The sequence below is a fragment of the Chlorocebus sabaeus genome, chromosome 7, assembly GCF_047675955.1.
Source record: "Chlorocebus sabaeus isolate Y175 chromosome 7, mChlSab1.0.hap1, whole genome shotgun sequence".
NCBI classification, from domain to species: domain Eukaryota; kingdom Metazoa; phylum Chordata; class Mammalia; order Primates; family Cercopithecidae; genus Chlorocebus; species Chlorocebus sabaeus.
In genome coordinates this window covers 73,835,915-73,863,062 of record NC_132910.1, presented here as the reverse complement: position 1 = coordinate 73,863,062, position 27,148 = coordinate 73,835,915, and the positions used below count along the sequence as shown (strand labels likewise).

The window sequence follows — 27,148 nt, the reverse complement described above, 5'->3', positions numbered from 1 at the left end:
CAGAGTAGCATGAAAAATTGAAAAAGGCCACATGATTGAACTGAAAGACTACTGGTGTTCTCATAGGAATGATTTAAGTGGAATACTGAGGGCAGAATCCAGAATTTAAAAGAGTTCAAAAAAAGAAAAGGAGAGGAAGTAGAAGAAAGTACTGATTCCAGGATATTATTCACAAAAGAAAATAAGAATGAAAAACAAGCACAGCATACCTGAGAAAGTTTTATATTGCATAGTGAGACAGGACAGCCAAGTATAAAGGGGTCCCCGGAGAACTTCCGACTGGCCTGCACACTGGGAGAATGGGGTGCAGCCACGGAAGTTCATGCCCTTTGCAGCGGGGGAGACTGGCCTCTCCTGTTCGAGGTGGTAACCTGGGAATCAATCTTTGAGATGGGGGGCTGTTAATACGAACCCCTATCGCTTTGCCGTGTTGTTTTTTCCTTTTTCCTTTCTGACCAACAAATTCCATAACCCCTCACCCTCCAAAGTGTCTGCGAGCCTAATCTTTCCCGATCTTTCCTGGGCGTGTGACAAGAACCAGGATTTTCCTACCACAATAGTACATGATAAAAATCTTAAATGCTTTTAAGGAAATCAGAAATCCCAATAAAAATTCTAAACAATTTTTCCCGAAAAATGATTCATCTTTCTCTAGATTATTCTAAGAAAAACTAATAGCCAGTCTCCAAGATTCTCAAATGTTTCCCAAATATAACTTTGCTATATGTAATTATCTTCATTTAAAGATTGACCAACTGTCTAAACATACATGTCATGACAGCAAGAGAACTATAAACTTTAACCAAGCTTTACACAGCATATGGCTCGTAAGTAGTTATTTCACAGCATGTTCCAAAGAGAATGTTTTCCTCATCAGCTAACATTTAGTGAGCACTCTCTGAGTACAAGGTACTGAGCTTTTTATGATGTTTATTTATATAAAGAAGTCATGGTTCCTACCTTAAGGTGCCGGCATCTTCTCAAAGTGCCTAAATTATGAATAGAGAATAGTCTGTTCACAGAATGCAGCCAGATCATTACTACTGTGTACAAATTTCTTTTAAAAAAATACTTTTTTCTTGACTAACCTGTGTTAACATTTAATTAAAAGTTTTCATTATAAATTAATGTATAGCTTAATTATAAATTAAACCAGGATCATTCCTTTCAACTATTCAATTACATCTGGAACATACACTTAATATTCACATAGCTTCTCTTTAATTTTTAAATCTCCAAGATACTTGAAAATCTGTGAACTTTTCATTTCAGAATTCTATTGGATAATTCATCTTAGAGGTTAAATTGCGGAAGTCAATAGCTCTTTAAAAATGCAAATACACACGCACATACACACACACACACATACACACACACATCCATTACAGATTTCTGTAAATGAGTATCAAGGACACACCAGTCAAGTCAAAAGTCACTTTGTACAGGAAGAGTGACAGAAGACAGCTGTATGAGACATAAATTAAACACCGAATATTGGCTGGCTGTTGCATCCAGACCCTTCCAATTTCTTCAAATTAAAATTATTCTGAAGGGGTTTAGAATGAGACTGGTCTGGCTTCTAAGAACCACAGTCTATGGCTCAAAGGGTGAGTTCCCCTGGAAGTTACCACTTTTCTTTTCCTCCTCTCCTAAATTCCTGTGGCTATACATAACCTAGCTTAGAAGGCCTCGTTGGCTGTCATTATTAAAGGGAGAAACGAGAAAGCAAGAGCTGACCGAACAGTGGATACAACAAGGAAACACTTAAAAATCACAGTGCCACAAGTGCATTTTCTAATGATCCAGCTAAAACTCCACACTGATAATCATTATTTCAAATTATTATGCAAACAATCAAGCATTAACTATTTATTGAGCACTGACAATATACAAATTAAGTACTAGACCAGATCCTAATTTTAGAGCACAGAAAAGGACAAGCTCAAAAATAAAACAGAACAAAATACATTTGTTTGGACAGAATATCCTGATGAGGTTAAGATTTGTGCCCCAGGCTGAGCACGGTGGCTCATGCCTGTAATCGCAGCACTTTGGGAGGCCGAGGGGGGCGGATCATCTGAGGTCAGGAGTTCGAGACCAGCCTGGCAAACACGGTGAAACCCCGTCTCTACTAAAAATGCAAAAATTACCTGGGTGCAGTGTTGGGTGCCTGTAATCTCAGCTGAAGCAGAAGAATTGCTTGAACCCAGGAAGCAGAAGTTGTAGTGAGCTGAGATCGCGCCACTGCACTCCAGCCTGGGTGACAGAGTGAGACTCTGTCTCAAAAAAAAAAAAAAAAAGAAAAAAGAAAAGAAAGAAAAAGAAAAAGATTTGTGCCCAAAGATACCCAAAGATACATATTTGCCTTGCTCCATTTCATGGTCATAGACTTTTATCCCATGCCAGACTTCTTACAGACTTGTGCTACAGGACAAAGGGGCCCAAGTAGGGTATTTGGAAAATCAACAAACACTAGAATTGGAAAAACAAGCAAAGACTACAGCACATGTGTAATTACCATCTTGTACAGGCATCTCGTGGTTTTAAAATAGTAGTTCCAATAATGTGAGACCTTAAATTGTCTTTTCAACATCACTGATGATGAGTTCTCAGAATCAGTGTGTAGATGAAGAAAGTCAGTTTTATGCTTATAATATTTAAAGAACGGTTCTTGTTTTGTTCATTACATCTGTAACATTTTATTTTCTAATTAAACTTTAAAATCATGTCCTTCCACGTAAAATGGCATCATAAATCAAAATGAGAATACTTAGAACCTAATTGTTACACCATTGTCAAAGTCTAATTACATAATGGTCATTTTATAAACAAATGAAACCCCTCAGGGCATGTCATGAGGGGATATTGCCTTTTCTAGGCTGAAGTCACTTGGCATCAAACTCATCTTAAAAGGCTCCTAAGGTGTGGTAATATCTATGACTCATGAATTGTCCTTTCATTGCTGTACTGATTACATGATTTCTAAGATTAAATGAGCTATTAGATTCTGACTTCATTTGTTTACTGCACACAATATTTATTACAGTAAATATCAAGTTCATTACGTAAAATTATTGCTATCCACTTGCCAGATATTACCAAAGAGACGTAGGGGGAGAGAATACGTGTATTATTAAATCAACGGTTCCATTTACCCCAAAGGCAGTAGTGAAGAGATGGAAAGGTGGCTTTATCCAAAACCCCAGGAAATCAATCTGAGGCACCCGTAAACTAGTAAGAACTCCTCAAAGGGGTAGTAGCTCACCACCCTGAAATGGAGCAAGCCTAACCAAAGTAGGGTCCAGCAGGGCACACTCTACGGTGGAATGGAAGAGTGCACTGAGGCTGAGGGATGGCAGGAAGAGAAGGCGAGGGGCCAGGTGGTAAGAAGCTCATTCAGGGTAACAAAAGAGGAAACCCACAATTGAACTTCAGTAATTGGTGACTTTTCTGAGCTTCAGTATCCTCTTCTGTAAAAAAAGATGGGTAAACCATAAGCTCTGAAGCCTCCCTTTGATTTCACAAGTCCATGTTTTTATGCCTAGGGTTGCATGGAACACATGCAGTAGCAAAGAGCCCAGGGGTCAAGCCCACCTACAAGCCACCCCGATCCACACTGGAGTGGGCAGGTCCCTCTGCCTTTCCAAGTCTCAGCGTCCTCTGGAGCCTGAAAGCAAAGAAGTGTGGCAGACAGGCAGTCACCTCCTGGGAGAAGCCCAAGGGTAGATCCAGTACTTCTAATTACCCTCATTTTTTTTTTTTTTTTTTTTTTTCCTAAATAAGAGCACCTGGAATAAATTGAATACTAAGTGTGCATAAGCAGCATCCATTTCACTTACTGTACTCTACCACATGTTGTACGTGCTGCTTGAGATAAAATGTTCTCTCTTCTGAATGTTTTTACATGGCTTGCTACTTTAAAGTATATACTTAATATTACCCATTCCCACCGCATTGAAAGAGGCCTGCCAAAAGTTAAGGATGCCAAAAGAAGAAGGCGGGAGTGCAGCGCACATGCTGGAGAAGGAGAAACTCTGTAACCACTTTTAACATCTTGTTTTTATCAAGACTCTCATGTCAAATGAAGATTATTCCAGGACTACGAGAAAAACGCCAGAAAATGAGCCCTTTTGAGTGAAAATTCAGGAGAATGCCCAGGTGTGAAGCACAGCTGACCTTCAACAACACTGAAAATTGGAAGCATTTGTGTTGTGTCATCTTCTCCTACCTCTTCTTTTAGAATGTTCTCTTCTCTTTCCTAACTCACAGCTCCCCACTCTGCCTCCTCTTCCCCTGCACCTCTCCAGGGCCCCATCATTTATATCAGAGTCTTCAAAGCATCCCTCTCCAAACTCCAGTCCTTCTGGCCAGCTTTTGGGGAAGAAACTGCACTATTTAATCCATACTAAATGTAAAAATGGTTGAACTTGGCCTTTCAAAAGTTACCTGCAGTTTAGAAGACATTGGGCAAAAAGTGTTGTGACAAAGGAAAAAAAAATTCCAGTGATAGATATTCAGGTCAATTGGACAGAACTGTCTGAGGAATGAGACCATGGATTTTTCAACTTTTCAAACAGATCTAGAAATCTGAGCCATAATGTAGTAGGAAACTGTGGCTACTATGAACTCTTCTCCATGTTTTCTGGTTGGTTTTATTTGTTTTGGGGGGGTCTCCTCCTGGTTTGGTCAACTATCAGTAAACATTCAATATGTGAGAAAATAATATACTGTACTTAAATTTATGTCCAGGTTGGGCTACATAGAAATGGATGAAATTTGTCATTTTTAGATTTGTATTCTTGTCAGTCTATTGCCTAGTACAGGTATCCTTTTTTAAAAAATGAGTAGTTTCTTTGGAGACTTGGGAAGAAAGGGTGGAAAGTTGGGGAGGGACAGGACTACAGATTCGGTGCAATGTATACTGCTCGGATGATGGGTGCACCAAAATTTCACAAATCACCACTAAAGAACTTACTCATGTAACCAATTGCCACCTATTCCCTAAAACCCTATGGAAATAAAAAATTTAAAAAAAAAAAGTAGTCTCCACAAGTCTTGATGAGTTATTCTACTTTTCCCTTTTAACATCTTATCTTTAGCTAGTTATAAAGTTAGCAGAGCTCTCAACTTGAGCACCAGTGACATTTGGGGTCAAAAATGTTTTTGTTGGGGTTATTATAATGTGCATTGTAGGATGTTTAGCAGCATCCCTGGCCTTTACCTACTAGATGTCAGTAGCACCCTTCCAGGTTATGGCAACCGAAAATGTCTCCAGGCATTGTCAAATGTCCCCTGGGAGGCAAAATCATCCCCATTTGAGAACCACAGAGTTAAAGTAAGATTACAAAAATGAAAACCCAACTCACAGTTAGCAAGAAAAAGTTAACAGTTGTTTTTACAATGGTAGTAATGTGCTATGCAATTCAAAGTTATGCCCACTGGCTAGCCTCTATATAGTTTTATTCTAAGGCGAATCAGGTATCAAAATCTTCAAAGAAAAAATGATTCAGCAACTAAAAGAGTCTGAAAAAAAGAGTATCAGGGGAAGCCTCAAATATTAACTTAATTTAGAGGGAAATTATTCTGTCCTCTGGTCATAATACATGCTTTTAAATAAATAGTTTGTGATACTAGAAAAGAACAAAACCAAATGGGACACACAGCACCTTGCCCTTGTCAGCTGAGATGGTCTAGCAGACAACTGCAGAACAAATTTCAATCACAAAGATAATTTTGTGAAATAGATACTCAAGTTACCAGAATAGAGAAATAGCACTAACCCATGTAATAGGTTACAAGAATCCTTTCAGTTTTACGGGATTAAGTGATTGATAAAATTTTTAAATTACGGCAAGCCTGAAAAAAATTAAAGACTTGCCTCTCTTGCTGGTTGCTATTTTGGAAGCAGTAAAGCCTCAGCTCACATAAAAATGTATTTCCCATTCTTCTGCCAATTCATGTTTGGTTGTAGAATTTTCTCCTCTTCCACCCCACCCCCTCCACCTCCCCTCATGACATCCCATTAGCATCCCAAGACAAAGGTAGAAAACTACAGGGGAGTGGCGCTGGGACCCCTGTGGGTCTTTTCTCAGGCAATGAGAGAATCAGATTCTCCACCTGGAACCCATAAAGGAAGGAACGCCATAACACACAGCTTTTAAAACAGATGTTTACATACACTTACAGGAGGACAGGCTAAAATATATTGTAGTCCTCTTTCTCTCACTTCAAATTCCATCAGTGTTGTAAATCGGCTCATCTTATGCCCCTTTCTTTCTCTTTCCTCTAGACCAGTGGCTCTCAAAGTGTGATGTGATCAGCATCCCCGGGGAACATGTTAGAAATGCAAATCTTCAGCCCCCATTCCAGACTTAGGGAATCCCCTAAAGTCCAAGAACCCCTGATTTAGGCCAGTGTTCTTTCTAGAACCACAAACATTGTTTCTTACAGAAAGCAAAACTGCAATTCTCATTTCATCCTCAAACCTGCTGCAAGGTAGTAATGTATTAGCCCCACGTGAGGGATGAGGAAACCGGCTCAAGGTCTCAAAGCTAGTCACTGCAGGTGGAAGATTAAAGTGTTTGCACTTCTTTTCACTACTGAAACAAATCTGTCGCACTTTATTATCAACATCTGGATTTTTTGCTGGTTGGCTGGTTGGTTTTTGTTTTTACTCTTTCAGTTTTCGTCAATTCGTAAGAATATAAAACACAGTGGGTGAGAGTAGTGTACCAAATGCCTCGGGTCGTCCCGAGTCGGAATTTAAGGGCAGGACTCAGGAAAGGTGTTTTTCCAATAAAGACCGTTTCGTTCTGCTGCGGTCCATCCTGTCTCTGTCCCCAGGACAGCACGCAGCAGACATAAGTGGCCAGAGCTGCACGGCAGGGCCGCGGGCATCCCCGACGCGACAGGTTGTCTGCGGGAAGGGAGCCAGTCCGCGAGGCCCCGGCGCGCCGCGGCTCCGGGCCGGGGGTACTGGTTTACAGGGCAAATTGGCACACCCCAAAGCCCGGGGGACGCCCGGGCCTCCGCCACAGCCCAGGGAGGAGGGGGTGGGTGGTGAACCCGAAACCGCCGAGGGCCGCGCGGCCAAAAACCACACGGACCGCTAGGGTCGCAGTGAAGATCCGGGAAGAGCGCGCAGGCTGGAGGGGAGAGAGAGGGCGAGAACCCAGGAAATTGAAATGGGGCGGGGAGAGCGGGCTGGCACTCACTGTGAGGGTCGCTCTTCTCCCGGACCCCGTCAACTCGGCCGTCGGGGTGAATGCGCAGGAAGAAGCCCCCGTTTTTGCAGTACAGCCGCTTGGGGTCCTTGAAGTGGCCGGGCGGGAAGGCGCCGCTGCCGCCATCCTCGGGCAAGGCTGGCAGCGTGGTGATGCTCCCGGCTGCCATGGTTCCTCCGGGGCCCTGCCGGGGACCCCGAGTCGCTGGAGCCGCGCGGGGAGCCGCCGCTCCCCGGCCCCGGCCCCGGCCTCCGACCCGCTCCGGGGCACGGCCCCGGCCCCGGCCCCCCAGCCTCCCGCCTGGCAGCGCGCGGCCGCGCCCGCGGTCCCCCAGCCTCGAGCCGTTCGGCCGCTCTTCTGTCCGCCGGCCCCTGGTGCGCGGCGAGCCGGCGGCCCGGGAGCTGGGGTTCAGGGATGGCTGTCTCCGCGGACGCCGCCTGGGGACAGCCGCCTCGCAAACTGCAGCGCCCGGGATCCCGTTGCAACCGCGGGCACCGCGTCCGCTAATCTGGCACCCGCCGGGCCGCGGCGTCACATCTTCTACATCTCCACCCCCGACACCGACCAGCCTCCCGCACCCCCGGCTCTCCTCCCTCCTGCGCGCCGCCCCCTACTCGCTCGGGGTTTTTGGGGCCTGCCTCTGAGTCCGGCGGTTCAGCCACAACACGCAAGCGCGCGCGACATCCGTCCCGGGGGGAGCCCGGCCTCAGTCGGGGGCGGGGGAGGGGCGGGGGGCGCGCGTCGGAGGCCGCGGCAGGGCCTTGGCAGTCCCGGGGCTCCACCGCCCCTTGTCCCCCAAAAGTCACCCCCGCCCAACCCCGCACCACCCAAACCACGTTTAGGCTTTCTCCACACTGCGGGGCTTTTGCTGCGCAACCAGCCGTGACTCAACTTTTAAAAGTTTAAACTCAACTTTCTCCCCCATTTTTTTCCCCGCTAGCGTTTCAAAACGGAGAAGCCGTTTCCACCCCAAAGTAGAGAAGTTGGAATCCAAGGAAGATTCTGTGTCAGAGCAGGCTTTGAAAATCTCTAAATCACCAAATGACGAGGGGTACACGTGGGGCATAAACTTTAAAATTAAAGGACAGAGGCTGTAGTAGTCTACCAACAAAAAGAGAGAAAGAGGCCAGAGAAGGGGAGCGGATTGGGTTGCTAAGAGGAAAAGATTTCCTTTACTGACCTAACTTGAATTAGACGACGCAGAAAGATGAGGATGGGACTCAAATCCTTATCGCGATTGAAGAGCATTAATGTCTTCACTCGGAGCTGGCATTTGCCCTAGCTAAATTGTTATGCATTTCTTGGAAAGAGAGTTATTTTCTGTAAATCCCAAATGTAAAATTGAAGTTAATTGCATTTTGGTGATTTTCAGTAGGATATAGCAGGTGCTACAGATGATTAGCAAAATATCTATTCAGAAAATTTGCATGTATTGAGTACCTACTGTGTGCAACACATTGTTGAGTGTATGGGAGATGCCAAATCTGATGGGAGTGTCTCACACAGTGAGGGAGATAAGATGGGTAGCATGAGTAACACAAATAGCAGTAGAAAGTAGGCCATAGAAGAGTAAGACTAAGTGCTGTGGCATTTCAGACATGGGGTAACTCAGCATGGGGAGGCAGGAGATTTAGGGAAGTTTCTAGAAGGTGTTGCAAGTATGGACGTGCCTCCTTGTAGAAACATTAGGTTTCAAAAGGCCATGCATAAGTGCATTTATTCTTATGTCTCCAAGAGGGCTTTAACTCCAGATGCATTTCTAGAATGTTAAATATAGGAGTGTGAGTAAATTCTTTGAAGCTTTAAATCCAGGCATACTCTTCTTCTTTTTTTTTTTTTTTTAGACAGAGTTTTGCCCGTGTTGCCCAGGCTGGAGTGCAATGGCGCGATCTCGGCTCACCGCAACCTCCGCCTCCCGGGTTCAAGTGATTCTCCTACTTCAGCCTCCCGAATACCTGGGATTACAGGCATGCGCCACTACCACGCAGGGCTAATTTTTTGTATTTTTGTAGAGACGGGGTTTCTCCATGTTGGTCAGGCTGGTCTCGAACTCCCGACCTCAGGTGATCTGCCCGCCTCAGCCTCCCAAAGTGTTGGGATTACAAGCCTGAGCCACCGCACCGGGCCCAAAACCAGGCATATTATTCTTTCTTCTTGCAGATGGCATATGTTCTATAGAGGAGGAAAAAAAATATTGTCCCCATTCATTACTAGGTTTGTGGCTGAAGCCGCTGTAACAAACGACACATTAACAAGAGAAAAACACACTAACTTATTTATGTACGTTTTACACAAAACAGGAGCCTTCAGAAATGAAGACCTGAAGTTCACAGGGAAACCTGTGTATTTTTAAGGCTAGGATTGATAAAGAAGTGGAAGTCATGGAGAAGTATGATTAGACAAGTCTGTGATCTAATGGTAATAAACAGGGGGGACTTACTTAGCAAAGCCTACTTGCTCAGATTCTTCTCCCTGTCCCTGTGTCTTCAGAGATAAGGATGTCCCTTTCCGCCAGGTATAGGGAAAGCACCTCTGGAATGAAGGTCTTATGGCCTGCCTCAGAAGAGAAGATCTGGGGAAAGTGAAAGTAACCCTCTTGCTTTTGCTCTTTTCTCAAGTGCCAAGGTACCATTATTTGGGGGTAGCATGTCCTGAACCCCATCAGTTCTCTAATGTCTGTCTTCAAAATGGATTCATTTCATCTTCATTGAAAATGGATCTGTTGAGACAAAATCACTCCCTCCAGATGATCTCTGTAGGTGCCACAGTGGTGCTGAGTAGTCCCTAGAATGATTGAACTCTTAGTTGAACTCTGTGTCACAGAAACCTGAGGATTCCAGGAGCATGGGGATAAAATCTAAGTCATTATATTTTTTAACAATGGCATCCAGAAAGCTGGGAAGCAACTACAAGCAGTAAAATAATTTGCATTCCCTACAATTCAAACAAATAATCTAATTTTCAAATGGGAAAATATTTGAACAGACACTTCTCCAAAGAAAATATACAAATAGCCAACAAGCACATGACAAGGGGCTCAACATCATTAGACATTAGAGAAATATAAATCAAAACAACAATGAGATACTACTTTACACCCACCAGGAGAGCTATAATTAAGAAATAACAACAAAAAATAACAAGTGTTGAAGATGTAGTAAAAGTGGAACCCTCAAACATTGCTAGTGGGAAGGTAAAATGATGTAGTCAATATAAAAACTGTCTGACAGTTACTCTAAAATTAAACAGTCACCAGACAACCCAGTGATTCCACTCCTAGGTATGTAGCCAAGAGAATTGGAAGCATATATTCACATGAAAATATGTACATACGTGTTCATAGCATCTTTATTCATAATAACCAAAATGTGGAAACAAGCCAAATGTCCATCAAATGATGAATGGATAAATGAAATGTGGTATATCCATACAATGAAATGTTATTTGGCAATAAACAGAAATGAATTACTGATACATGCTACAACATGGATAAAGCTTGAAAACATTATGCTCAGTGGAAAAAGACAGAAAAGACTACGTGTTGTATAATTCCATTTATATGAGATGCCTAGGATAGGCAAATCCATAGAAACAGAAAGCAGCTTAGTGGTTGCCAGGGCTGAAGGAGAGGAAAATGGGGAGTGACTGCTAATGAGTATGGGATTTCCTTTGGGACCTATAAAAGAGTTCCGGAATTAGATAGTGGTGATGGTTATTACACAACTTTGTGAATATACTGAAAACCATTGAATTGCACACTTTTAAATGGTGAATTTCATGATACGTGAATTGAATCGTCAAAAAAAGAGAAAGAAAAATAATGGATGTCAAAATGAAAATGAGTTTTTTTCTCCCATAAGGTTGGGGGAAAAAATATATTACCCAGTGCTGTTAAGGATGAGGTGAACCAGAGACCTTATCACCAGTCAGAGGGAGGCTAAGTTATACGCATTTTGGGAAAACTGTTTAAAAGAGTACATCACATTTTTAATTTTTGATTTTTTTTTCTTTTTTGAGACAGAGTCTCACTCTGTCAACCCAAGCTGGAGTGCATTGGCAGAATCGTGGTTCACTGTAACCTTGACCTCCTGGGCTCAGGTGGTCCTCCTACCTCAGCCTCCCAGGTTTGCTGGGACTACAGGTGCATGCCACCATGCCTGGCTAATCTTTTGTGTAAATTTTATAGAGACAGGTTTCACCATGTTGCCCAGGTTGATCTCAAACTCCTGGGGTCATGCGATCTGCCAGTCTCAGCATGCCAAAGTGCTGGGATTACAAGCATGTGTCGCCATGACTAGCCCAATTTTTGAAATTTAAATACCATTTGAGCCAATAGTCTTGGTGCAAGAAATTTATTCTCAACAAACGATTATAGATGCACACAATATTTATTAACCTGGGTGTTCATTATATCCTTGGCTGTAAGACTGCCAACAGAAAGAAAGCCGCATTTAAAAGAAAATACCGAGAGTCTTACCTAAATTACAAGTTCATTGCAACAGGGTATTCACATTCTCTGAACCCACTTTGTATAATTCATATAAATTATATTATATTCATTCAAAGTAGTACGTTCCGTGTAGCCAAATGAACAGTTTTGTGGGAGAATGTATAATGACATGAAAAAATGCTCACAATATTGTATATTGTTAATTGAAAGAAGTAGGTTACAAGACTGTATAATAGTATCTCATTTTTTAAATGTACTCTCTTACACATAATAGAATGAGAAACACTAAAGTATTTGTAGTGATATTTTGGAAGGTAGAATTTTTTATGCAAACAATGAATTACTATCATATAAACTTATCATCTAAAATTGTATCTTGTTTATTTGTTTTTGTATTTATTATCAGTTTCCTTCCCCTAATATAACACAAGAAAACTTAGAGCAGAGATCTTTCTGACCTGTACATTGCTGTATCCCAAGGACCTAACGGCACTAAGTGGGGCCTCAATAATTTGGTTTGCTTGTTTGTTTCTTTTTTGACAATTGAAGGAATGCATTATTTTCATCACAAAAAGCTGTTTTTGAAAGCTAAGTTCATCATCTACAGTATGGAGGGGCAAGTATCAGTGTAGTCAATGTCTGTGGAAGTCTTTCTTTTAACTATTTTATAATGAAAATCACATTAAACCAATTTCCTTATGAAAATCTCACAAAAATTTGCAAATTACTGTTTTCTAAAACCTAGTACATCAAAAATAATCTTATTAGTTCTCCAGATCTTCGTCATACTATCAGGTATGAAATAATAGAGTGAACCACTGTATTTTATCTCCACAAGAGGTAGTAAAATTACTGTCTACTTTTTGTGTTCTGATGACAGATTCTAATGTCACCTAATTGTCTGTGCTTTAGCACAGAAAATTATTTAGGTGACCTTTGTCCTTGACTTTTAAAAACAAATAAACAATAACAAAGATACAAAACTTCCAGAAATATCCAACGGCTTTTGTTGTATTTGGCTATTTTATTTTTAAACATTGTATTGTCACTCTAATAGATCACCAAGCTTCAATTATTCATTGTTCTCAGAAGGTGAATGGCCTCCTGCTGTGCATATTACCACCAGTGCTCCATCTCCTGTCAAATCTGCAGTGGTATTAAATACTCACAGGAGGCTGTGCACAGTGGCTCACACCTGTAATCCCAGCGCTTTGGAAGGCCAAGGGGGGTGAATCACCTGAGGTCAGGAGTTCTAGACCATCCTGGCCAACATGGTGAAACCCCGTCTCTACTAAAAATACAAAAATTAGCCAGGGGTGGTGGCGCACTCCTGTAGTCCCAGCTACTTGGGAAGTTAAGACGGGAGAATCGCTTGAACCCGGGAGGTAGAGTGGCCTAAGACTGTGCCACTGCATTCCAGCCTAGGCAACAGAGTAAGACTCCTTCTCAAAAAAAAAAAAAAAAATTCTCATAGGAGCATTAACCTTATTGTCAACTGCACATGTGAGGGATGTATGTTACTCACTCCCTATGAGAATCTAATGTCTGATTATCTGAAGTGGAGCTGAGGCAGAGATACTGGTGCTGGGGAGTGGCTGCAAATACAGATTAACATTGGCAGAGAGATTTGGCTGCACAGAGACCGTAGTAAATCAATTGCATGCAGACTCATACCAAAACCCTATCAGTGAGTGGCAACGGACAAGCTGCATCTGGTGGCAGGCTTTAAGTCAGACTCTGACACTTATTTTAGTCCACGCGTGGTCTTCCCATTATTTTATTTACCACTTCAGTCTGTGCCTCTTTCCTGCACTACGTATTTGTCTCAGGCACAGTTTTGGTAAACCCACAAGCTAATCCTAGCCAAAATGAGTAAAAAACAAACGTCACTGGAAAACTTCTTTGAAAAGGGGGAAAGACCCAGTGATGTGACAGCAGAAGTCTCTAAGACTGCCAACAGAAAGAAAGCCGCATTTGAAAGAAAATACCGAGAGTCTTACTTAAATTACAGTTCATTGCAACAGGGTATTCACATTCTCTGAACCCACTTTGTATAATATGTGGTGACTGGCTATCCAACGAAGCCACGTAACCTTAAAAACTGCTTCGTAACATGGAGACCAAGCATTAAAAGACAAGTCTTTGGAGTTTTTTTTTTTAAAAAGAAAACAATGTGAAGACTGTGGGTGAATCACCTGAGGTCAGGAGTTCAAGACCAGCCTGGCCAAAATGGTGAAGCCCCATCTCTACTAAAAATACAAAAATTAGTTGGGCATGGTGACAGGCACCTGTAATCTCAGCTACTCAGGAGGCTGAGGCAGGAGAACTTCTTGAACCCGGGAGGCACAGGTTCCAGTGAGCCCAGATGATGCCATTGCACTCCAGCCTGGGCAACAGAGCAAGACTCCGTCTAAAAAAAAAAGAAAAGAAAGAAAAGAAAACCATGTGAACATGAGGAACAGAAGCAATTTTCGAAGGCCACCACTTCATCAAATGTGTCTCCACTGAGAGCATCATTAGTGGCTAACTGCATTGCTAAAGCTAAGAAGCCCTTTACTATTGGTGAAGAGTGACCCTGCCTGCTCTAAGGACATTTGCTGTGAACTTCTAGGAGAGGCTGCAGTTCAAAAGGTGGCACATGTTCTTCTTTTGGTTAGCATCATAACTAGACAAAATGATAAAATAGCAGACGATATTGAGTCACAATTTTAGAGAGGATTTTATTAGCAGATAAAATAGCAGATGATATTGAGTCACAATTTTAGAGAGTCACTGTGGTACACAATGCAGGTTGATGAGTCCAGAGATGTTGACAACAGGTGACAATGCTATGTTTTTCAGGAGGATGTGCACAAAGATATGTTGTATGCACTTTTGTTGCAAACCAACACCATAGCTGCAGAACTATTCAAGTCTTTGAATGATTACATATCAGGAAAACTGCACTGGTCATTTTGTGCCAGCATATGTATGGACGGAGTGGCTGCCGTGACTGATTAGCTTTGCGATTTCACTACTTGGGTCAAAGATGTCACTTCTGAATGTGAGTCTACACACTGTGCCATCCATACAGAAATGCTGGCTAGTCAAAAGCTGTCACCTGAACTTAACAACATTTTGCAGGATGTGCTTAAAATTATCAACCACATTAAAGTACATACCCTTAACTCACATCCGTTCACACAGCTCTGTGAGGAGATGGATGCAGAGCACACAAGTCTTCTCTTATACACAGAAGTGAGATGGCTTTCTCAAAGTAGATCACTGGCCAGAGTTTTTGAGTTACAAGAGCTGCTCCAGGCATTTAGAAAAAAGTCACCATGGGCAGCACATTTTAGTGACACAGAATGGGTCACAAAACTTGATTACTTTTGTGACATATTCAGCCTGCTTAATGAACTCAATCTGTCACTCCAAGGCAGAACAACAACTGTTCAAGTTGTAAGACAAAGTGGCTGCATTCAAAGCCAAACTAGGGCTGGGCACAGTGGCTCAAGCCTGTAATCCCAGCACTTTGGGAGGCTGAAGCGGGCAGATCGCTTGACATCAGGAGTTCGAGACCAGCCTGACCAACATGGTGAAACACCGTCTATACCAAAAATACATAAATTAGCCGGGCGTGGTGCACCTGTAGTCCCAGCTACTCGGGAGGCTGAGGCAGGAGAATTGCTCGAACCCAGGAGGGTGAGGTTGCAGTGAGCCAAGATTATGCCACTGCACTCCAACCTGGGTGACGAGTGAGACTACATCTCAAAAAAAAAAAAAAAAAAAAAAGCCAAACTGGAATTATGTGGGCAACGAGTGAACATTGGGATTTCTGACATGTTTCAGACATTAGCAGAGATTTGGAAAGAGACTGAGTCAGGGCCTTCTTTCTCCCAGCTGGTGCATGATCACCTATCTCAGATTTCAAAAGAGTTTGAGTATTACTTCCCAGTCACAAAAGACCCCCGAACTGGGAAGGAAAGGATCGGCCACCCATTTGTGAATAAGCCAGGGGAATCAACTTTGTCTATGCTGGAAGAGGATCAGCTGCTGGAGATGGCAAATGACGGTGGCCTTAAAAGTATGTTTGATCTGACTTCAAATCTCCATACATTCTGGATTAAAGTCACGGTGAAATATCGTGAGGTTGTCACGAAAGCATTGAAAAGTCTGCTTCCATTTCCAACATGTCGTCTTTGTGAAATAGAGTTTTCTATAGTGACAGCAACCAAAATGAGATTATAGAGTAGACTAGACATAAACAACACATTTCAGGGGTCACTGTCTCCCATCATCCCTAAGTGGGACCATCTAGTTCCAAGAAAACAAGCTCAGGGTTCCCACTGGTTCTACATTATGGTGAGTTGTATAATTATTTCATTATATATTACAATGCAATAAAAATAGAAATAAACTGCACAATAAGTGTAATGCACTTGAATCACCCTGAAACTATCCCCCACCCCACCCCCTGCCTCCTGCCATCCATGGAAAAATTGTCTTCCACAAAACCAGTCGCCTGTGTCAAAAAGGTTGGGGACTGCTGATCTATGTGACTATAATAATCATGGGACTAGTCTCAGCTCATAGACTGATTTTGCCTTCCCAAGATCAAACCCTAAGTTCTGAAAAATGAGAAAAATGAAAACTTCATGATGTTTTTTACTCTTAAATCATCTTTGCAGCTTCCCAGAGGGCCATTAGGCAACATTAGGCAACCACAAGCAGCTGGGTTTTTTAACAACCTTTTTTTTTTTTTAGGAGATGGAGTCTCAGTCTGTTGTCCAGGCTGGAGTACAGTGGCACGACCTTGGCTCACTGCAGCTTCCGCCTCCCAGGTTCAAATGATCCTTCTGCCTCAGCCCCCCAGTAGCTGGGATTACAGGCACGTGCCACCATGCCTGGCTAATTTTTGTATTTTTAGTAGAGACGAGGTTTCTCCATGTTGGCCAGGCTGATCTTGAACTCCTGACCTCAGGTGATCCACCCACCTTGGCCTCCCAAAGTGCTGGGATTACAGGCATGAGCCACCGCGCCTGGCCCAGGTTTTTTAACCTTTTAATGAGAAGGATGCTAGAAGTAATTATGTTTATTCATATGTTCTGTATCTTTTTAGCTCAACACTTTTCTAAGAGCTGAATTGGAGGAGCTATTTAATCAAAGGAGCTCAGTGTTTCCTACATTAATTTCATTCAAATAAATTGTTATTTATAATAAATATGTTACAAAGAGGGCGCTTTACAGGAAGGCCCTGTTATTCTTTATCTTCTGTATAATGTGCTCAGATTACAGAGATTCTGATCTCATTGTTCATTTGTTCTTATTTAGATATTAATTAAAAGGGGCATCCTGACTCTCAATTCAAGGCTTTTTTAAAAATATGCCAATACTAGGAGGAAAAAACTTGCCATTTTAAGGCAACCTTGCAAGAAGCAAGAATTTGAATTTGCCTTTGGGACAGACTTCCATTGGTTGTGGAAACAAGTCCTCACCACCAATGTTGCCCCTGCTCTAAACAAAGTAAAAGACAAATGACAAACTGGGAAAATACACCGTGTCTTTGATATCAAAGCTAATGTTCTAAATACAAAAATAGATCTTAACTATCAATGAGAAAAGATCCATGGGCAAAGGCATATAAACACGTAGTTTGTAGAAAAAGAAATGTAAGTGGATTTTTTAAATGTGAGAAAAAGTACAAACTAAACCTAGAATGAGATCTATTCTTCTTCTACTCAGATGGGCACAGTTAAAAAGTTTAATAATTATAGCAATAGTATAAAGTAACAGTTACTCTCACTGTTGGTGGAAGGTCTAATCAGCAATACCTTTCAATACTTAAGATTAAGTATACCTTTAGATCCAGGATTTTCCTTTCTGGAAATTTATTCTACAGACATATTCACACATATGCCCAAAGATGTATGCACATATGTGCTTGAACTTTGCTTGTGGTTGCAAAAGACTGAAAATAAGCAATATAAATGGTTATCAATAGGGGCTAGCAAAAAGAAATTATAGTTGAGACATTCATTTAATAAATTATTGAAAGCCTATCATTGCCAGATATAACTCTATGATTAACTTTGTTGTTTTTTAATAAATAAAGTAGACCTATATGTTATAGCTATGAAATGATCTCTAAGATATGTTGAAAAAGTAGAAAACAAGAAAAAAATGTAAGATATACTACAGTGTCCATAATATACTTCTATTTTTTGAAGGAAGACATACACACATACAGTATATATGCTTGCATAGACATAGATAATATTTCAGGAATGTCCACCTTAGGGAGAACTGGGGACTGAAGTCTACAGTCAAAGGAAGATTTCTTATTGTACTGTTTTTTGTTGTTTTTGTTTTTTTGCTGTTTTTGTTTTTTGTGTGTTTTTTGGAGACAGAGTCTTGCTCTGTCACCTAGGCTGGAGTGCAGTGGCAAGATCTCGGCTCACTGCAACCTCCGCCTCCTGAGTTCAAGTGATTCTTCTGCCTCAGCCTCCTGAGCAGCTAGAATTACAGGCACACACCACCACACCCGGCTAATTTTTGTATTTTTAGTAGAGACAGGTTTCACCATGTTGACTAGGCTGGTCTCGAACTCCTGACCTCAAGTGATCCACCCACCTTGGCTTCCCAAAGTGCCAGGATTATAGGCGTGAGCCACCGTGCCCAGCCTCATTGTACTGTTTTTGTACTCCTTAATTTTTTTTTCACCATATGCTTGCATTTTTTTCTCTACTTAAATAGGTTATTTTAAAATATACGTAGTGAGGAAAATACAATAATTTGATATGAAATTTGTTAAGAAAAAAGAGAAAATGCTTCTTTTTTTTTTTTTTTTTGTCTTCAGGGGATGGTGTCTAGAGGTACTCAGAACGGTCCAGCTTTTGACCTAACATTGTGGGCTTCCCCACAATACAGCCTCTAACACAACTATGCCATCTGAAACCCCTGGTAATATAATTGTCTACTTTTATACCAACCAGGTTGTAAAAGCACCAAAATCTGCATGCAGTGTGTGCCCAGGCCAACTTCATTGGGTTGGGGCTGTGAGGTATAAAGTTCTTATGAGATTGTCTAAAACAAAAACACATCAGCAGGGCCTACTGTTTTTCCACATGTGCTAAGTGTGTCTGTGACTGGATCAAGCATGCTTTCCTCCGAGGAGTAGGAGAATGAAAGTGTTGAAGTCATGAGCACAGATTCAGAGAGTTACATTTAAAAATGAAGTTTTTTGAGTAATAAATAATATTTTTTAAAAAAGGAAAGAAAAAAATAAGTAAATGCAGAAGGTCCAGAAAGTAAAGATGCCATGTATCATCTCTGGCTGTGTCTTGTAGGAGTCCAGGGGACAGCTCTCTGGTGACATCTGCACTCCTATCTTATCCTTCCCACTGGAAAAATGGCTACACTCATATTGAGAGAAGACCTCAAGAAGAATCCCTTCATCTATTTTTTGCCTTGCTCCTCCAAGTTGGGCTATCAGGTATTTTAGGTTTCAGTTCCACTATTAGAGGTGAAACCGAAATATGTACGGTACCAGAGCCTACTGAACATGAAAACATGAGGGCCTAGAAATTGGCCACATCATGGTATATAAGAGATAGCATAGGTTGATTTAATGCAATTCCCCAAATATTCACAAGTGCACATTGAGAATTCTCCAGTGAGAAGATGTTCCTGGACTTTCTCATGCAGTTAGTCTTAAAATTGGTGGTTTCTTCTTTTAAATGCATTATTTCTTTTCTTTTTCTTTCTTTCTTTCTTTTTTTTTTTTTTTTTTTTTTTTTTTGAGACAGTGTCTCACTTGCGTCACCCAGGCTGGAGTGCAGTGACACCATCTTGGCTCACTGCAGCCTGTACTACTCACCTCAGGGCTTAGGTGATCCTCCCACCTCAGCCTTCTGAGTAGCTGGGACTATAGGTATGGGCCACCATGCCTGGCTAATTTAAAATTTTTTTTTGTAGAGATGGTTTTCATCATGTTGCCCAAGTTGGTCTCAAAGTCCTTGGCTCAAGCCATTAGCCCATCTGGGCCTCTCAAAGTTGCTGGGATTACAGGTGTGAGCCACCGTGCCAGCTCTATTTTTTTTAAAATATGGAAATACTTTATAATGTGAGCTTAAGACTATTTTTCTTTTGAACACTTTTATTGACAAATTGAATTAGATTTGTTTTTATTCTTTTTGTTATTATATTTTAATTAGTTAAGAAACATATTAATTCAATATCTTTGTTAAAAAAATGGAGTATTACAGATAATAGTGAGAGTATCCTTTAGACTCCACCCCCAACCACTGTCACTTCTCCTCACATGAAACCACTTTTCTCAGTTTGGTGTGTATCATTTCAGACTTTCTTTGTGCATTTACATACATAAATGCACCCACAGAGAAGAAACTATTGTTTTGTGTGGGTGTCCATGTTTGTATATATAAATGGTATAATAGCGTTCTTATCTTTCAGCAGCTTGCATTTTCGCTCAATATATATAAGTTTTTCCATGTTAGTTAAGTCTGGCTCTACCTTGCTCATTTCAACTGCAGCAGAGTATTCCAGAGTATGGTATATCTGCGCTACATAATGCAGCATCGATGTACATGCAGGTTGCATACAAGTCTTTGCTATTATGAACAGTGATGGAATGACCATCTTTGCATTTGCCCCTGTGTGCATGTATTTGAGTTATTCTCCAGAGGCACTACTCACTAATGAATTCGCTGGGTCCCGGCATATTCCATTTTAAGAGGCACTGTCAAATTCACCTCCAAAACAGCTGTACTGAGTTATAGTTCCACCAGCAGTGCTCACATCTTTGTAGAGGTGTCATTCTTGCCAAAATCTTAATGTCATAAATCTGAGAATGCTAATTAGTAGAATAGATGACAAAATTAAAATGTAAGAGCCTTTCTACAAGCTAAAAGGTTAGGATAAAATTTGTGATGTAGATATAAATATAAATAAAGTTCTACATCTCAGTTAAAAAAATCTGTTTGGCAAGTATAACATGGCAGAAACTGGCTTGGTAAAAAGTCACATAGAAGTGATCACATGGTAGTAGAGGCCAAAAGGCTAAAGCTACTGTGTAAAAAGCTAACATAACTGGGTTTCCTTAATAGATGTTTAGTGACCAGATGATATGACGTTGTAATTCCTCCAAACAGATCACATTTAGAACATTCACATCTTAAGGGACATTGACAAGATAGGTGGTTTTCAAAAGAAGGCAACATTGGCTACCATATTCATGTTTTGTGATAATTGTGCAGATTCCCATGTATCATCAAGTGCTTTTTTTTCAAAGACTGAATAAGAAGAGTATGTTATAGCATGACCGGGTGCAGTGGCTCATGCCTATAATCCTAGCACTTTGGGAGGTTGAGGAGGTTGAGGTGGGCAGATCATTTGAGGTTAGGAGTTCAAGACCAGCCTGGCTAACATGGTGAAACCCTGTCCCTGCTAAAATACAAGAATTTGCAGGGCATGGTGGCAGATGGATGCATGTAATCTCAGCTACACAGGAGGCTGAGGCAGGAGAATTGCTTGAACCCAGGAGTGGAAGTTGCAGTGAGCCGAGATCAAGCCACTGCATTCCAGCCTGGGAAACAGAGCGAGACTCCCTCTCAAAAACAAAAAATAATAATGAAAGAGTGCGTTACAGCAAAAAGTCATAGAAACACTTTAGAGCTCCAGATAGAGAATCCACTTATTATGAACCCTTTCTTTATTGACCTTTCTAGATACAGGAGAATTGGTCACCACAGTGTTTTTCCATCTCTGCACACTAAGATTCTTTATTTTTCCTTGGAAATACTTCTACATTCCCAGAAATGTTTTCAAACATCAGTAGCTTTAACCTGATGACATATGGTCAAACAGCACAGCCTACCAGATTCAGAATATTATTAACTTCAACCCACCAGAAGAGGCTGATTATAGTCAATGTTGGTTTGTGTTCAGAAGAGAGGACTAATTTTTTTTTTCTTTCATCACTGAGGAAGCATTAGCTTTGTCTGCAATCCAAGTTTACTATACCCTTAGCCAAAACTATGACTTTGTTTGTGACTCTCCAGCCAATGACATCAAGCCTGACCTACAGCAATCACTCCCAGGAAGGAAAAGGTCATTTGAACACTTCAGCCTCTAGTCATTAGGGAATACAAAATTTCATCTCAACTTAGTCTTCTTAAGGTTAAGGTCTTCTCATGAAAGTAACACAGAAGGAATGAGTAGTGATTTTTTAAAAAGCGGGAATGGGATTTGGTTAGACTTGAAAATATCAAATGTTTTCACAATATCCATTCTATGATAACAAAATACATTTCATTAACTCTCCGAAACAATAAGCTATCTGAAAGCTAATGTTTTGACCAGTAGTTTACTAATAAAGTAATGAAGTTACAGTAAAGATTACATTTAGAACACGTTGAAATTCAAATAGGCTGATTTAAAGTTACTGTTTTCACTATCTATGTAAAAAGCAAAAAAAGCACTTCAAGTACTACAAAGACAACTTTTTTTTTTTTTTTTTTTTTTTTTTTTTGAGATGGAGCCTTGCTCTGTTATCCAGGCTGGAGTGCAGTGGCATGATCTCAGCTCACTGCAACCTCCGCCTCCCGGGTTCAAGCAATTCTCCTGCCTCAGCCTCCTGAGTAACTGCAATTACAGGCGTGCACCACCATGCCCGGCTAATTTTTGTATTTTTAGTAGAAGCGGGGTTTTGCCATGTTGGTCAGGTCAGTCTTGAACTACTGACCTCGTGATCTGCCCACCTCAGCCTTCCAAAGTGTTGGGATTACAGGCATGGGCCACTGTGCCTGGTCCAACTAGTTTTAAACTCTAGCAATATACACATACATGATCAACAAACAATTCTAATTTCTAGTTTTTCTTATTTATTTATTACAGAACATCTGGAAATCTCTCTACTTTGCATGTCTATTTTTTTAAAATTTGCGATGACTTGCCTATTAAAAGACATAAGAAAGAGAGTTTTGAAATTAAAATGAGCAGCATAATGCACTTATAGGACAAAATTAATTGTACCAGGAGCCAGATCTTTACCTTAATTGATCACTAAAGTTAGCTCTAATATTCCTGGCAGACAAGGCAATAAGGAAAATAAAATTTGTACCGTTTGATAAAAAACGGTTCTAAAAAAATGTTCTAAAATTTGTACCGTTTGATAAAAACTCACTGGAAAATAAACTCTTTCCTAGCATCAATTCTCTTATAAACTTGTTGAACGGCTCCTTACAAAAGAAGTAGTAACATAAGGGCATATGTCTTGGACTGTAAATTTGCAAAAGATTAGGAAAATATTCTTCGTATCATCTTAATAAAAGCCAAAGATTCAACATTCAATCATAATTTTGTAACAGCATTTCTTCAGGGGATTAAAGTAATGAAGTTCAAGAACATTGCATTCTGTTTATCTAATTAAGACAAGGACAGATTATAGGTAATATAGAAGAGTATTTGATTATATGTCCCTTAGATTATCTCTCTCAAACATTAGTTACCTTGTGTCCAATTATATACTTGCTATTTTTATGCCTGTAAGAATGTTCATGAAGATAAACACAAAGAAGAAAATATTGTCATTCTAATCCCCAGCCAAAAATTATCATTAGAACATTTTGCTGACATATTCTTCATAGATAGACGAATAGATAGATAGATACAGATAGCTTTTTATGAAACTCCATCATATTAAATACACTACTTTATCACCTTATTTTCTATTTACCAATATATTATGAACATTTCTATTGTTTTTCTATAGCTTTATTCTTAATGCCATCATATTATTTCATTACATGGATATACCATAGCTTATTTCATACACTGTCTGTGGACATGTAAGTAATTCTAAACTTTTTCATTCTATCTTACTGCATAATTTTGATTACTTTCTCAGGATTAATTCGTTGCTTTTTTTTTTTTTTTTTTTGAGATGGAGTCTTACTCTGTCACCCAGGCTGGAGTGCAATGGCACGATCTTGGCTCACTGCAATCTCTGCCTCCCGGGTTCAAGTGATTCTCTCACCTCAGCCTCCCAAGTAGCTGGGATTACAGGCACCGCCATCAGGCCCAGCTAATTTTGGTATTCTTGTGGAGATAGGTTTAACCGTGTTGGCCAGGCTTGCCTTGAACTTCTGACCTCAGGTGATCCTCCCACCTCGGCCTCCCAAAGTGCTGCATGAGCCACCATACCCGACCTAATTCCTTGCCTCTATGTCCCTTTGATTTTCCTTTCACAGGTCTCATTGTACTTGTAATTGTTTATGTAATGTCTAGTCATTTGATAGAGTGTAATTCCCAGTCTTTGACATAGATGTTCTATAAATACTTTTGATTAAACAACGGAATGTTTTTAAACTTTGGGGTACATTTTATCAAGTAGTCTGAAGAAAGTATGTCGACTTAAACCTTTCCTAAAAGCATCATGAGAATCTCTTTCTCCACATTCTCTTCACCGTTAGGCATTGTCTTAAAACAATCTTTAGACAACTTGATGTGCAAAAAGTGGTAGTTCGTTATTGGCTTAATTTGAATTTTAAAATTACTATAGAATTTAAAAATTACTTAGAACTTTTTTTCATGAGTTTCTTGGACATTTATATTTCTTGTTTTGTGACTTGTTAGGTTTAAATCTGCCAAGTGCTAGGAAATAGTCATTTCAATGTTATACAAAAAGTGCCTAAACACCAGTGTTCGAAGCAATACTCCCTGGTTTAAGTTTCCATAGAGACAGGAAACAACTTTAGACTATAAAAGTTTAAAATTTTGCCTTGCAGTCTTGAGAAGAAAGATTGTCATTTTGCACAGAGATGGACCACTGTGGTTTCCCTGAGCTGGATAGCTGGGAAATAGATAAGAAATCCCAGTTAGGTACTCTTACCTTCGAATCGTTCTTTCCTGCTCATCACATTTGTCAGGTAACATGTATCTTTCTTTTTTTTTTTGAGATGGAGCCTCGCTCTGTTGCCCAGGCTGGAGTGCAGTAGTGTGATCTCTGCTCACTGTAAACTCCACCTCCTGGGTTCAAGAGATTCTCCCGCCAAAGCCTCCCAAGTAGCTGGGAACTACAGGTGCCCGCCACCATGCCAGACTAATTTTTGTATTTTTAGTAGAGACGGGGTTTCACCATGTTGGTCAGGCTGGTCTCAAACTCCTGACCTTGTGATCCGCCTGCCTTAGCCTCCCAAAGTGCTGGGATTACAGGTGTGAGCCACAGCACCCGGCCTTGTCATGTAACATGTATCTTTAAAGGAACAAAGGAGAACATATATATTGACCATTTTCTTTGTGAATTAAAGTGCTTATTTGAATTTCTTTTGTTCTTGATGTGTTTGTTTTCCTTCAGAGTTTTCTGTTTATCCTCATTTCCTGATCCACTTAGAATAAATCCTAGTGTGCCCTCATTATCCACCTCACTGATACTGAATACTACTCATGACATCAGTGTGTAGGCTGCGAATGGCTGCAAAAAGTACCTAACGCTTGAGGAGTTAGTCATGCAATTTGTGTGGTCCTGTCTTCACTTAAAACCATCAAATGAAAAAAGAAAAAAAAAAAAGCAAAAAACACACACAAAAAGCTATACTCATATAGAGCAAAATGATACAGATTTCTTTATTTTTGTGCAGCTGCTGAGGAGCATCATTTCCCTTGAGAATCTACAATCTAATTCACGACCATAAATCATAGATTATGGCTTCTGATGGATGGGGCATCAGTGTCTAAGATCAGTTCATTCTGCTGTTTCCAGAAGATGTCCCAACATATAAAACACTCAAAGAGTAAATGCAAGCTGACACTTCAAGATGCCTTCCGGAAGTATACTTTCAATCTCACTGTTCACATAAATGAAAAAGGTGGATGATAGCAATTACCCAACTCCTTTTACAAACTAGGAACAGTTCATGATGCTGAAACAAAACTCTTTTCTTTAAGGGTCAGGGAAAGAAGAAAGGCTGTGTGTTCAAGGAATTGACACTGTATAATCAAGACACATTCACAGGATATGGCAATAAGATCTGTTATTGCCCCTTTGGTTCTCTCAGGAAATTCTACCATATTGTCTTAGTCCATTAACTCTTTCATTTGGTCTCCAATTTCCTTAAACTTCCAATAACCTCCACTCTTAGTGGACCTCGCTTTGCTTCTTATTTCTTTTCTTTTCTTTTTTTTTTTTTTTTGAGACAGTCTCACTCTGTCACCTGGGCTGGAGTGCAGTGGCACCATCTTGGCTCACTGCAACCTCTGCCTCCTGAGTTCAAGTGATTCTCCTGCCTCAGCCTCCCAAGTAGCTGGGATTACAGGTGCCCGCCACTACACTCAGCTAATTTTTTGTATTTATAGTAGAGATGGGTCTTCACCATGTTGGCCAGGTTGATTTCGAACTTCTGACCTCGTAATTCGCCCACCTCGGCCTCCCAAAGTGCTGGGATTATAGGTGTGAGCCACTGCGCCCGGTCCCCTTCTTCTTATTTCACTGAGATAATGGAATCAACCAAAAGAGAATTTCCTCAACTTTCCACCATCAAATAGCTAACCCACTGCATCTGTTCCCATACATTCGACCTGGCGCTGGACCTGCCCTCTGTTACTGCAGATTGAGACCTCCCGTCCCTACCAAGACCTAAATCCAATTAAGAGTTGGGTACACATTTTCTCTCCTTTACTGAAGGACTTTGCTGATGCAACTCTGCTTTCTCTACCATCAGTTCTTTCCTTCTAATAGCTCATTCTCATCAGCATAAAAAAAGTACCTATTTTTCCTATTTTCAACAAAGCTCCTCCCTCCCCTGACCTCACACCCCTCGTCCAGATACTACCCCATTTTCTGCGTCTCTGTACAGCAAAATTCCTCAAGAGTTGTCTAATAGCTGCCTCTTGTTCTTCCACCCATTTGTTCAGCTTTTTTAGGCCTTTGATTTCACTTATTGCGTACGCAATTTTATAATAACGGAAGTAATGAATACAAAAAAGACATCACCCACATTCCACTAGCCTAAGACATCAGTTTTTCTTGTTTTATTTGTACATTGGCTTATGCCCTTTTTTGTACTATTGCAATCATAGTCTAGGAATATTTGCATATGCTACTCTCATTATTTAACATTATAATTTCCTTTCTTGCTACATAATTTATAGAATTAGTATTTTAAGAATTAAATATTATCAAGTTGATATGTGTATAGTTCATTTCACCATCCTCGTATTTTAGGTCATTTAGATAGTATTTTGCCAGTGCTATAAATACTGCTGTGGTTAAGCACATCATGTACATAAGTTACCAAATAGCTTTTGTGCAAATTGTTTGTTCATACATATTGTGGAAGAATCTTTAAAAAATCTTTTATAAAGTGGTATAACTGTCCCATGCAATAGTGGCTGGTATTCTATCTACCATTGAAAAGGTAGTTAAGACCTATATAGTAGGCTGGACGCTGTGGCTCATGCCTGTAATCCTAGCACT

General features: G+C 40.6%; 1 protein-coding gene across 3 annotated transcripts in view; it reads right to left on the bottom strand.

Annotated features, from left to right (window-relative positions):
- Positions 1-7,888, bottom strand: part of FGF2 (fibroblast growth factor 2) — a 72,420-nt gene extending 64,532 nt beyond the window's left edge. For 2 of the 3 annotated variants that reach the window (XM_008000539.3, XM_037991626.2), the window contains exon 1: positions 7,215-7,495. In XM_008000539.3, coding sequence (XP_007998730.2) covers positions 7,215-7,392 — 178 coding nt within the window. In that variant the 5' untranslated portion in view covers positions 7,393-7,495. Of the gene's footprint in view, positions 1-7,214; positions 7,496-7,837 lie in introns of those variants that run through there. The other variant, XM_073017616.1, reaches the window with a different exon arrangement.
- Positions 7,889-27,148: the final 19,260 nt, after the last annotated feature.